This window comes from Meleagris gallopavo, chromosome Z, assembly GCF_000146605.3.
Source record: "Meleagris gallopavo isolate NT-WF06-2002-E0010 breed Aviagen turkey brand Nicholas breeding stock chromosome Z, Turkey_5.1, whole genome shotgun sequence".
NCBI classification, from domain to species: Eukaryota; Metazoa; Chordata; class Aves; order Galliformes; family Phasianidae; genus Meleagris; species Meleagris gallopavo.
The window spans coordinates 29282446-29295756 of NC_015041.2; the positions used below are offsets into that span (position 1 = coordinate 29282446).

Genomic DNA, 13311 nt, shown 5'->3' on the forward strand with positions numbered 1-13311 from the left:
CAAATAAGGTCTTCTTTAAAACTTCAAAATTTATGTAATTTAAGTTGCCTTTGTAGAAATACACAAATGTAGATCTTTCATGAAGGAGATGACAGTAATTTATGTGGCAAACACACCAGGCCACAAGTAAATATCTGCATTCATCCCTGCTGTCAGTATTAATGCATCAACTTAAAAAGAACTTAAAAAGGAGTAGTTTCAAATTCAAATTAAACTACTAAAATTAAATTTAAATAAAAAATGATTAAGTATACTGCTACCTTTCTTTTTCTTCCTCTTCTAGCAACTTTGGGAATAGAAGCATCATCTGTTTTCACCACACCCTGTGAGAAATTAAAAACGGTGCTAAGAGTTTAGGAAAAGAATATATCTGATATATTTATAAGTTTTTGGGATCTTTTTCACAAACAAAACCATGTATCTAGTTTGTTTTATTTCTTCCCACAACTGAATCGGGAATATATAATTTACACAAAATGATCATAAAGACACTTCCTGCTTTTGAATATCATTATACGGTAACCAAGATTTCCTACTGAAAAGTTAGAAGTAAGATAGGCTACAACATTACTACATACCTTTATTTAAAACATTGTTTAGCAACTGGTCTCTTTATCTAGTCCTTTAAAAAAAATGCTGCATTTGCAACGGAGTGATGAAAACACTGTTCCCCCAATTTTTAAACTGATCTTAGTAAACTTTAATCTGATTTATCTACCTGATGAAAGCTATTCCTGCTAATTTCAATGAGAGTGAATACACAGTAAGTTTTACATATCAAACTGAGACTGTCACTCTAGCAGTAGCTGTGGCTTCCCAGCACATAAAATTTCTCTATTAACTGATGTAATATTAAAATATTATTTGGTGCACAGTAAAAGCTTTCACATACTTCTTTGCTGTTTTTTTCAGAAGGTACATCATCTTCCTTTGTAGTAGGCATCTCCTTTTCTTCTGCTTCAGTTTCTGCAGGTAAGTTGTTATCCTCTTTAGGGGATAACTGCAAACAGAATCAATACACAGTCAAAAACATATGAAAAAGTAAGAAAATGTTAAATGAGAACATACCAATAATCATCATGCTGTTTTTCACTCTCAGTCTACATACATGCTTTCTTATATACGCGCTGAAACTAATGGCAGGACCACTTTCACATACTGCAGACCACTGTGTCTTCAAGTCCACTTCGTGTCTGTGATAACATAACTATGCTACTTCACTGCATTACTATTAAAAGAGTATTTCTAACTGTTCACACCATTCAAGTGAATTCCAGATATGATTAACTCAGTCACAATGGTGTTTCTTAATAAAATAAATTCAAGATTCACTTAGATCTATCTGCACATACAAACAAGGAAGAATTACAGACCATGTTGAACAAAGTCCAAACTCTACAAAAGAACGACTTCATGTAGTAAACAGATCACATGCAAGGTATTTATCTTATTTCAGACAATTATTAGTGATAAAGTCATCTAACCCAGGCGTTTCACACAGTTTCTTCTATTTGCTTACTTTAAGTAAGAAGAGAACTAGTATTTTAAGATGAGAAGTTAGGTTTGAACACAAAGTTTCTAGTCAATTCCTTGCAGCCTACACTTGTTGGTGTTTCTTTTTCCTAACTTCATCTTCTTGACTTGCCCCAACTATTGCAAAATTTACTTTAATAGCAGCAACAGCTCTTAAAACTTCAAAATTGAACAGAGCAGCTCAGGCAGTAGACTATCATGCAATACTGATGATTACTTAAAAATATGTAGTATCACTCAGGACTGTTCTGTTTTAGTTTGCTTGTACTTTTTCAGGTTGCAACAATAAGACTATCACTGTACACTAGAACAGTAAGAAATCAAAGTTCTATGATTAAAAACAAGATACACTAATATCAAAAGGAAAAGAGCAAGTTTGCTCATATTTTGCCTTAAATTGATCAAAACCGATTACATGAATCCATCACATCAGGACTTTTCTTAGTGTTTAAAGGGCCGAATCTGGTCTTTCTGTATCAAACTATCAGCTCAGAACAGACAGGAAGCTCTTCTCAGTAAGAACATGACGCATAAAGCCACTGCCATCCCCCAGTACCACAAGCTACTTGCTGAATACATTGACAGTGAAGCAAAGCGATGAATCAGTTCAGAACAAGAAAAAGTTTAAGCTTTTCCCTTTGCAGTAGCAAACGTTGGGTAACAAATGCTTTCACCAGCAGTGCATTCACAAGAAAGAGAAAGAGAAGTTCGCTTACTAATATTACCATAAAATTACATAAAGTGTTTCTGAAGTGTAATTACAAGAAATAAATCACATAATTCTTCAAAATTTGCTAGTATTAAACTGCCTCAGTCTTCAGCAGCAAGGGCTTTAGCCACACCACCCACATTGCAGAAAGCAATGCAAGAACTTGGAGAAGGAAGATCTACCTGCTGTAAGTGAAAATCACGTTTCAGAACATCTGAAGAACGTGTGCTACACAAGCCCATGGGGCCCAACAAGATCCACTCATGCATTCTGAGCAAATGGCAGATGAAGTTGCCAAGTTGCTATCCATCATATTTGAAATGTCATGGCAGCCTGGTGAAGTTCCCACTGACTGGAAAAAGGGAAACATAATCCTTCTTTTCAAGAGAAAAAAAGATCCAAGGAACCACATACACATCAGTCTCATTTCTGTGCCTGGCAATATCATTGAGCAGATCCTCCTGAAGGCCCTACCATAGCATAGCAAAAGAAAGATGAGGTGATTGGTGATAACCAACATGGCCTGCACCAATGACATGTCATGCCTCACAAAGCTGGGGGCCTTTTAAGATGGAGTTGCAGTTTCAGTGGAAGAAAAGAGCAGCAAGTGACATCATTTGCATGCTCTTGTGCAAAGCATTTGACACTGCTCTGCATGACATCCTGGTCATCAAACTGGAGAAAAAAATGCATTTAATGGATGGATTACTGACTGGATAAGGAATTCGCTGGATGGTTGCACTCAAGAGTTGCAGTCAACAGCTCAATGAGCAAGTGGAGACCGATGATGAGTGGTGCTATTTAACATCTTTGTAGGTGACATGGATAGTAGGATTGAGTGCACCCTCAGTGAGTTTGCAGCTAACATCAAGCTGAGTAGTACAGTTGACACGCTACAGGGAAAAGTTGCTTTCCAGAGGGATCTGGACAGGCTTGAGAGGTGGGCCATACCAACCACCCTCATGAAGTTCAACAAGGCCAAGTGCAAGGTCCTGCACCTGGGTCAGAGCAATCCCAAGCAGATACATGTTGGGCAGAGAATGGCTTAAGAGCAGCCCTGAATAGAAGGATTAGGGGGTGTTAGCTGACGACTCAACATGAGCCAGCAATGTGCACTTGCAGCCCAAAAGGCTAACCTTATCCTCAGGTGCATCAAGAGAAGCATTACCAGGAATTTAGGGAGGTGATTCCACCCCTTCATTCTGCTCTCATGAAATCCTACCTGGAGTAGCAAATCCAGTTCTGGGGCACCCAGCACAAGGACATGGAGTTGTTGGAGCAGGTCCAGAGGAGGGCCACAAAGATTATCAGAGGGCTGGAGCACTTCCCATATGAGGACAGGCTGAGAGAGCTGGAGCTCTTCAGCCTGGAGAAGGCTCTGAGAAGACCTTATAGCAGCCTTCCAGTATATGAAGGGGGCCTACATGAAAGCTGAGGAGGAACTTCTTGTAAGGGCCATGTAGTGACAGGATGAGAAATGGTTTAAAAATGGAAGAGGGTAGATTTAGACAAGATATTAGGATGTAATTCTTTGTTGTAAGGGTGATGAGACACTGGAACAGGTTGCCCAAAGAGGTTGTGGATGCCCCCTCCCTGGAAGCATTCAAGGCCAGGCTGGATGGGGCTCAGAACAACCTGGTCAAGCAAGAGTTGTCCCTGCCTGTAGCAGGAGGAACTAGATGATCTTAACAGTCTCTTTTAACACAAACCATTCCAAGAAACTAAGAACTATCAAAGCAACAAGAAGCTGGTAGAAACAAATATATTCAGTCTCAATCCACAAACAATCATAGAATCATAGATAACTCCTGATATTACATATTGGTATAGTAAAAGCATAGTAATATTTTGTTCATTTACTAAACTCAACAGGTCTTTTTCCCTTTCTTGGAAAATAAGCTTAGGGCTCCTAGACACCAGTCCTCCACAAGGGATTTACTACGCATTATTAAGCACATTGGAAAGTTTTCAGTTTCAAATGTGAATCAATACTGAAGGACAGTTGCAAACACCTGCAAAAGAGCTACACTAAAACTTGGCAAATAATCAAAAGGAAAACTTAGAATAAAGCAAGTCTGTACAAAAGAGTTTGACAATTAAAAGCACCCACTGCCCCATAGTGTAGCAATTCTTAGAAGTGAGTTAGAATTATGAGACATCATAAACTTATCAGTTTCACCTGCTTCTCAGTTTTTATCATTTTAGGATTCTGGTCTAAGAAAACTAAGAATATGCAACTTTTCTGTACTACATGTAAAAGACATTGAATTACACAAAATATTCAAGGGCAGAAAGTTAAAAACTATGTGATACGGTTTTATCATGTGTTATTATCATTAAATGCATGGTAAGCTAGGAAGATTCCTCTCGAAATATGGACTATGTACAGCAGCAGTAAGCTAAGACGTTTCAGGTAGAAAGGCATTTTATTTAGTACAAATACAGTATACTTAAGAACACAATCTTGTTTCAGAAGGTTTTAATTTTACAAAGCACCTAAATTAAACCTTGTCTGTATAAACTATTGACATTTCAAAAGACACTTCCTTCATCCGTCAATTGACGCAGCTTATCTTTTCTACCCATTACGTACTATTACCTTCAATATCCATTCACATCACAAGTGTGTAATAATTCAAACTGACTTAAAGTTACTCAGGCAAATACACTGAAAAACCCCTTTAGCCTAGATCGGCTCTAATGCTGTTTTAGGTTTTTAAAAAAGATTAAGTTGCAAAAGAAGGGAGAGTTACACCAGACTATGATATTGAACAGTCTTCAGTGAAAAGAAGGTAAAGTTAAACCTTGGAGATAATTTTGAGTCTCATATGCTTAAGAAATGCTCTATGTACTAAAGTGTATTTCGACTTTGAAATATTGATCAGAACGAAATTAATTTTGAAAAGCATGCAAAATGCCTGCAAGGTATATGAAGGATAAAATGCTAATACGCTGAAGAATAGAAACAAGCAAAGGCAATGCAGCTATGGCAGTGAAGCTATATACTTTAATGAAAATCTAGCAATACAATTTCTACTTGAAAAACTTCTAGTAAAACAAAACACAAATTAAGTAACTTACTTTGGGGATAGACGGCTTTCTCCTTTTGGCTCCTGATTTTTCTTCACTTCCCTCCGCAGCCTCTTGACTGCTTTCTTGAATAGTTTCTTTGATCGATGTGTTAACAGCTGGATGGGACTTCAATAGAGAAATCACAATTGAAATGTAATTGAATTCCTGGACTGCAGAATAAGTACAGTGAGAGGTATTCTATCACTTGTAAGCCACTGAAGAAAACATCACCATAAGGAACATTTAATAAACTCCAGGAATCTATAATTTTTTTCATTTCCCTCACGTTTGAAGTTGTATTATTGCGATAATACTTTCAAGTTCTGATGCAATAAAGATAAAAGTACTGCAAAGAAAGATTTTTCTCATGCATAATTAAGAAAATTAAGTTTCAGTTGAATTCAACTTCTAAGACTACTGTCAATGAAAGCTCATTTTAAAAGCATTTAATCTAAGTGAAAAAGAGCTACCTGCTCCTGAAAACATCAGCAAAGAAAACATAACAAAGGCTAAAAAATGAAAGTCAAAGACAGAAATAGATGAGGTGAATTCAGAATGACTCTTTTTCATTCCATTACTTTATGAATAGCATTCTCACTCCTAAATATCCTTTGAACAAAGCTGGCAGAACTCTCCTGACTCTTTAATAATTCCTCCTTTGCGGATGTGGTTTTGGACTTCAGCCCAAGCCACAAGCTCCTTTCTACCCGCCACTTCCCTTACTAGCAGTTATAAGCAACATCTGGTATGCATTACTACTGCTTTCAGTACGTTCCAGCTAGCTCTGGCTGTTCAACAAAAATGCCACTATCAGAAAAACTTATCAAGAAAAATACACCCAAAAGAGATTAAAAAAATGTAAGTTCATCTCTCCCTATAAGTAGCTGACAAGTCTGGCACTTTAATATTGTCTTGTATCCAAAATAAAAGTTCAATTTTGCCAATTTGTCCATGTGATTACTTCCCCTCTAAACTTATGTTCTGTGAGGCCTGACACAATTGCCTACTAACGCTCCATTTATAGACTGACAATGGAACTGTCTTCCCTGCTACTGTCCTGCTGTCCTGCAACTGTCCTTCGCTTAACTCTAAGAATGTTTGGGGGTTTCTTGTTGGTTTTTTTTTTTTTTAATTTTATTTTATTTTATTTATTTATTTTTTAAAAACACCAAACAGTAATATGTATGTCACATGCAGACAAAGGGAATAACTTAAGGTACGTTCATCTCCAAGAACATAGCTAAGAAATACATGTTTACTCACTTGGACTACCACAACATATTATTAGGCAATAATAAACTGCCCTACTTCAAGATATTCTAGAAAAAGTTTTCCACTTTACAGTTTACTTAAGTAGCCCTTCCTCCAAATCATCGGCCAACTAGCTGTCTTCATTTTCAAGATAACTTGCTCCCTACACTGACCCTTTTTCACACTACCTTGGGCATAGGAGCAGGTTTATGAGTCTGTGTCCCAGGTCACTGGAGAGCCCTGAGGGGCTGTCCTCAGCTTGCTCCAGCTCTGCACTCACTGAAAGCCCACGCTGGGCCCAGCACAGGGCCGAGGGCACTGCTGGAGAAAGGCTCAGGGAAGGAGGTGACAGCCCCAGATTGGAGAGAAACCAATGGTAAGGTCAGAGACCAAGCATGGCAGGAGAAATAAAGAGGAAGGGGTTACCTGATCACAGACCTAATGCCCATGCAGGGCATGAGGGACACTGAGGCAGAAAAAAGGCCAGAGTAGGAAAGGTACTGAGGAGAAAAACGGAGGCACAGGAGGAGTGCTCCCAGTCAGGCCAGAGCCCAGAGAAGCTGAGAGAGTGGGGGTAAAAAGGTACACCTTTGAGGGGACCACAGTCCTGGAGGAGCCCACCCACAGGTGAAGACAGAAACAAGGAGCAGCAAAAGCAAAGTAACTACACCTCCACTAGGGACTATTACATATGCCAAAGGGACCAGAGGACAGTAATGGGGAAGCAGAAGCAACAGATGAAAGCCAATGTATTCTTCACAAGTGTCTCTGTTTCTCCTTGTGCACATCACTAACAAAAAATCCCCCTGCGTTAATTACCTAAATTGTTCAGAATTCCTGACTTGAGGGTTTTGTTGCTCGTGGCTTTAAAAGCCCTTTTTGGTTTTCAAGCCTCCTCATTTTACCAACCTACTTCACATAGAAGTCTCATGCAAACCATACCAATAATTACATGAAATACTCAAACTATTTCCTTTCCAGATTAAGATGTCTTGAGCTACTACTTTCAAAAAGTCTTTAGTTACTAACTGTGACAATAACAAAGATTATTTCTTATTTATTAGGCAGAAGAGCGTCCTCTTATGAGGAGGAAGAACCTGTATGCATTCATTTCCCCAGCTTAGAGATTGTGATACTAAGGCAACACCCTCATCAACTGGAGAGCTGCAGTGTAGTCAAAACACCAAGGGAACCGACAAGGACGTGAAACAAGGTAATTCTGAAACCCCAGCTTTGTGAGTTGTACATCGTTCTGTGAAGTAAGAAAAAAAAAATAAAGCTCATATGAACACATAAGATGAAAACAAGTAAAACTGAAACAAAAAAAAACAAATATCACTACAATTTTATTTGTGGATAAAGCCAGATTTTTCCATCTAATCTGTGCTCTGAAGCAACAGTGATGTAATATTCCATTCTGAAAAATAACTCAATGGTTGTTTTGTTTTCCCATGAAATGACATCTTTGGGGAGTCATGACTGACTGACTAGAAAGCATCAACTATTGCCAAAGAACTCTCCCTAAAGTAGACTCTTATAGGTGGTTTTAGGTCAGATCAAGTAACCCTTAATCAGTTTTGCATTTCATTTCTTTTGCAGAATGCGGCTGCCATTTACAGGTATTCTCTTTTAGCACCATCTCAACAGCCTGCAAGTAAAAGATAAGGTCACTGAGATCTGCTCCAAAGAATGCACAGGATAAAACAGGAAGGCTATTAAAACAAAGTACTTTTTGAAGTTAAGGGCAAATTTTTTTCAGAATTTTCGCCTCATCTACCACATCACTTCATAAATTCTGTAAAATTGAATATATGAGTGGAGGAGTCACTACCGTCCCTCTGTAATCCATCTACTTTTACAGTTAAGATACCTCCCACGAAAGTTCATTTTTAAGGTTCAGTTACAGAACAGAATTTAAATACTGCTTGTGAAATTATTTTATTGTTTTTAAATAAAGAAATAGTGAAAATAGGAAGAAACAATCCAGTGGCTCCAGAGAGAACGCTACCACAACACACAGTTTATTAAAGAGCTACCTCAGAAGCTGGATTGAAGTTTTCAAATGATATTGAAAAGTTACAAAGAACATCTTCAGATGTGCTAGACTCAGAAATCAGTATGTATACGCCTGCTGGCAACACGTTTTGTCTATCTCCAGTTGAAAAAGTATTTAGAAGTGTCTGAGATGTTATGAAAACAAGCACAAATTACGAGAAAATACTGATATGCTAAAAAAAAAATGCACTGGAAGATCTTGCTGTTCGGTTGTTTGGGTTTTTTTTCGTACAGAGATTATTAGTCAGTTGTGAACTATAACTGAATTGTATGTTTTTACATTGTTACAACTCCCTCAAGCACCCAGGCTGTATGCCTACTATCACAAAGTAAAGAGGACAGTTCAATGACTCAATTTTCCATAGCAGAAAAAAACCAAAACAACCCAAGCACCCTTTACTAATATGTTTTTCTCAGTGGGATCAGGAAACTAGCATCTTTCTGTATCCAGGAGCAGAGAACAGGTATATCCAGAGCACATCCTCTTTTCTGCTGACTCTACGTAAGAAGCTTATTAACACTTTATCCATCTTCTAACGTAAAGAGACAGTAATTTGGGACATGTTATAGAGGAGGGATTAAATGTTAAAGAAATGGCATGTCACATAGGAGAGAAATAAAGATATCTATCATTTTTATTACTACTACAGTACCACCTGGAGCATTCACCATGACTGAGCAGTGTTTTAAACATACTTTCAACTTTTCTGAAACAGTCAACATGATTCGCCATGTGTTTATACACGAACTGAAATCCCCAGTTACATGAAAAAAACCTGTATTAGAAAATAAAATAAACCTATGATTGAGTGACAGTAATAATTCATTACCCTACAGCAAGGAACATTCTTCCCTTTTCTTTCCCCTCAATAGTACAGTAACAGTTGAAGATTGCATAACTTACCTGTTGATGAGAGAACTTCACTTTTGGATTGTTGTCAATTTCCCACAACCCTTCATTAAAACCCTTTCTTTTGTTTGGTTTTCCATATTTATCTTTATTTTCAGAGTATGGGAATATGTCCTTTGGTCCCAGAAACGCCCTTCAGAAGATACAGAAGAAATTACCATGAAAAAATGTCATGTTTTAAACAGCCTTTTCAAAGGAGAAATATGCATCAAACATTCAAGAAAGACAACTTAGGAGCACAACAAAATCTGCTACATATACATCTTTAGTTTTCTCAACAGCCCAAGTTTTTCATTACTGGCACCATACAGACAGCCTCTCTCCGTCCTCAAGTATTGAGTATCCAGGCAAGAAGCAGCCAATGCTGCATTTTAAGATTGCAGCTGTTAATACAACCAACTACTGTGAGGCAAACCAAGTAAGTTGGAAAGAAACAAGAAGAGTACGTGCTTCTTTAGAAAAACAAGCTTAATATTTAAGGTTAAGCATCCTTAAATCCTGACAGTGTAATAAAAGAGAACAAATAAAAGCAGAACAGTTCCAAGCTAATGCATAAAGTCTCCTGAAGTTACTAAATTAAAAGCAATATATTTAGAAGACCAAACTGAAAAAGAATATTAAGTGTCTAAGACACGGAAAAAAGCAACACTTGAATGCACTTACCACCAAAATCTTCAAGAATGCAGTGTAACTCAGCATTAATTCAGTTTCCTCAGTAAGGAAACAAACTTTATTAACAGAATTTAATAAAAACTCTAAACTGTTTGTTATGGTAAGGCTCTTCCCCAGTTCTATTCTTGATTAACTAAATACCAATTGTTTTCATTTACTCTCCCAGTATAGTTCTTTGGGCTACGTATCATTGTCAAATAAAGAGGCAAAAACATTGAACAACACTACCCCTTATCCTAGAACTGTTTAACTAAAGCTATTAGCCTTCCTTTTCTCATATGTAAAAGTCATCATATCCATGCTACTATTCTCTCTAAGCTAGACAGTGAACAACAAATTACGGAGGACAAATATTCTGGTTTATGCTGAAGAATAAAGCCAATATAGCTCCTGTTCTACTCCCAAGACATTTCAAGTCATTATTTCAGTGCACCAATTCAATGCTGTTAAAAAAGGAGACACTTCGGTGGTTCAATCTTAGCTTTGCTATGCTCTCAGATGCAGCCATGTTTGATATAAGACAACTATCTGAAAAGTTACAGATATTTGCTTTCTGAGGTAGTAGCTCATGGAAAACGACAGAGATGGTACTGATCTCCATTCTACTACTTTCATCATCATCTTTCAGAAGGGCTACTTTAGATAGACACTTTACTAGGCTGAAAGAGAACATTATGATCTAGAAAGATTAAGCACCTTCTACTCCAGCAGCAAAATGCTTACCTACGTGCAAAAAGTGTAAAGTATGCATGTGTAACAGACTGCATTGCACACACCCCTTTACAGGAAGAGATGGTTAGAGAGGATTCAGCCAGCACAGGAAGGAAACGTACTGCAGAAGTCCTCATATCGGGACCAAAAGACTGGGGAGGGAGACAGAAAGAAACTGGAAAGACAGTAAGCATTGCCTCCTTTCTTCTCTTCACGCTTAGCAGTGTTTTTCCAAGGTCTACACATATTCTTCAAGCTTTGACAAAAAACTGCCATGAAAAGGTAACAAACTGGATTGGTGTACTTAAACTTTCATGCACCAAAAATAAGCAAAAAAAACAGAGTGAAAAGAAACATTTCCCCTAATATAAAGGATCTAAAACTACAGTTCTAGGTGACCTTCTATTTGTTTATGACACAAGTTCTGCAACAGTGTGATCTACCAGCACAACAGATAGCAATAAAGCCTTCATTCAAATACCTACTTTTTGATACTCCTTTAGAAAAGGGTAGTGCTGCCACATTAGGACAGTACAGAAATAAAAACACCCAAATCCCCAAAGCCTACTTTAAGCATATACCTATGCACTCGAACAGCAAGAGATTTAGCTGTTTTTTAGAAAGACCTCCAACAATAGCAATAAACTATTACTTTATACTTGTTTCTAGTAAACTGCAAAACTAAATTCATGTTACTCCTAGCAAACAGCAAATAATTATTCTCAAGTCAGTCTTGTTTATATTTCCCCCTATAATTCTTCCTACACACAGCTAGACTACACAGAACACACATGGATATTCTATGTGATTAAACTAGTTGTTTAGGCTTTCAGACACTTGCCATTACTTAAAGTAATACTTTATCATACAGTACAGAGTGCATACGTGTAACTAACTGTGAAAAGCAAAGCAGAGAACAAGTGTACCAAACTGATTTTCTCATTAAGAAGTACAGAAAATTGTTATATCTAACTAATTTCTGACAGATTGCTAATTCACTGCTTACTGCTACAAACCTAAAGAAAACTAAGCACTGTGAAAAGGCACTCTCCATTTTCACCCAACTGGTTTCTTCCCATTGTTACCCACAGGTTATCTGCTGTAAGCAACAGTAAGTATGATCAAAAAGCTTGAGTTTCATCTGTTACCACTCTGAGGAGCACTACATAAATTACACGCATAAAGAACAAGACAGTTCAGATAGTACTCTGCAACGTAAAGGATGTCCTTGTACTCTGCAGATTGTATGTGAAACTGCCCTGACCATATACAGCCCAATGAAAATTAGGCTGCAGTAAAACTTTATCTTGTTAAGGATGATAACAAAGGAATTCTAAATTTGCCCATGCAAATTAGCAAAAGATTCCAAAGCCAAGTACAAGTCAAGAAATCTAACTGAAAATTAAAAGGTACCATGAAGCTTCTCAAAATTTGCAGAGGTATTTCTAAAACTTTAGATAACGAACTCTTCTTCCTTTACATTCAATCTAGGTCTGCCAACTTGGAAACAACTACTTAAAGTACAACATCAATCCAGAACTATACATATCACCAAGGAAAACAAACTATACAATACTGTATTTTTAACTGCAAAAGCATCTTGGAAGAAGAATTAAGAATAAATATAATCTACTGTACTGCTTAAATTTAAGTTAAATTAAAATAAGTGTCTCATTAAGTAAAGGGACAGTATTCAAACACTGCAACCCCAAACCCTTCCTCAACAGGGCAGAACCACAACAGAACTTAGCAGCGGAATGCATTCCCCTCAAAACAGATGTGTGTCTGCAAAATCCTAGCATTGTTGGGAGCATCAACAACAAATCACTCCACTCTACACTGCACTGGTGCTGCCTCAACTTGAGTACTATGTGCAGTTTTGAGCACCACACTACAGAAATGACATTATTAGAGTGCCCAAAGAAGATGGTGAAGGGTTCAGAGAGGAAGACATACGCAGAGCAGCTGAAGACTCTTGAGAAGACCTTGAGGAGGGCCTCATAGTGCCTACTGCTCCTCACAAGAGGAATAGATCAGCATGTGCTGATCTTTTCTGTCTGGTGAACATCAAAAGAACCTGAAGGAACGGCATGAAACTACAACAGAGAAGGGTCAGACTGATATTAGTGAAAGGTTCTTCACCAGAGAGTGGTTAAGCACTGGAACAAGCTCCCCAGGGACGCAGTCACAGTCACAGTCACAGACAGTGAGCTGCCAGAACTCAAGAAGCATCTGGACTACACTCTCAGACATAAGGTCTGAGCTTTGGGTGGTCCTGCGATAAGCCAGGAGTTGGAGCCGATGATCCTTGGGAGTCCCTTCCAACTTGGGATATTCTATGATATGTTCTCATTTTTCCTCAATACCTTACAAACAAATACGAGCTCAAATGCCTCTG

General features: G+C 37.8%; 1 protein-coding gene across 4 annotated transcripts in view; it reads right to left on the minus strand.

Moving 5' to 3' along the window:
• The window catches only part of PSIP1 (PC4 and SFRS1 interacting protein 1), a 35556-nt gene that overhangs the window by 21633 nt on the left and 612 nt on the right, over positions 1-13311 (minus strand). For 3 of the 4 annotated variants that reach the window (XR_002109903.2, XM_010725673.2, XM_019610478.2), the window contains exons 2-5: positions 9525-9663; positions 5324-5440; positions 893-1000; positions 261-323 (exon numbers count right to left, since the gene is read on the minus strand). Coding sequence is in view for 3 of the 4 variants with exons in the window: in XM_010725673.2 (XP_010723975.1) it covers positions 261-323; positions 893-1000; positions 5324-5440; positions 9525-9663 (427 nt within the window). In the remaining variant the exon portion in view is untranslated. Of the gene's footprint in view, positions 1-260; positions 324-892; positions 1001-5323; positions 5441-6753; positions 7818-9524; positions 9664-13311 lie in introns of those variants that run through there. The other variant, XM_019610479.2, reaches the window with a different exon arrangement.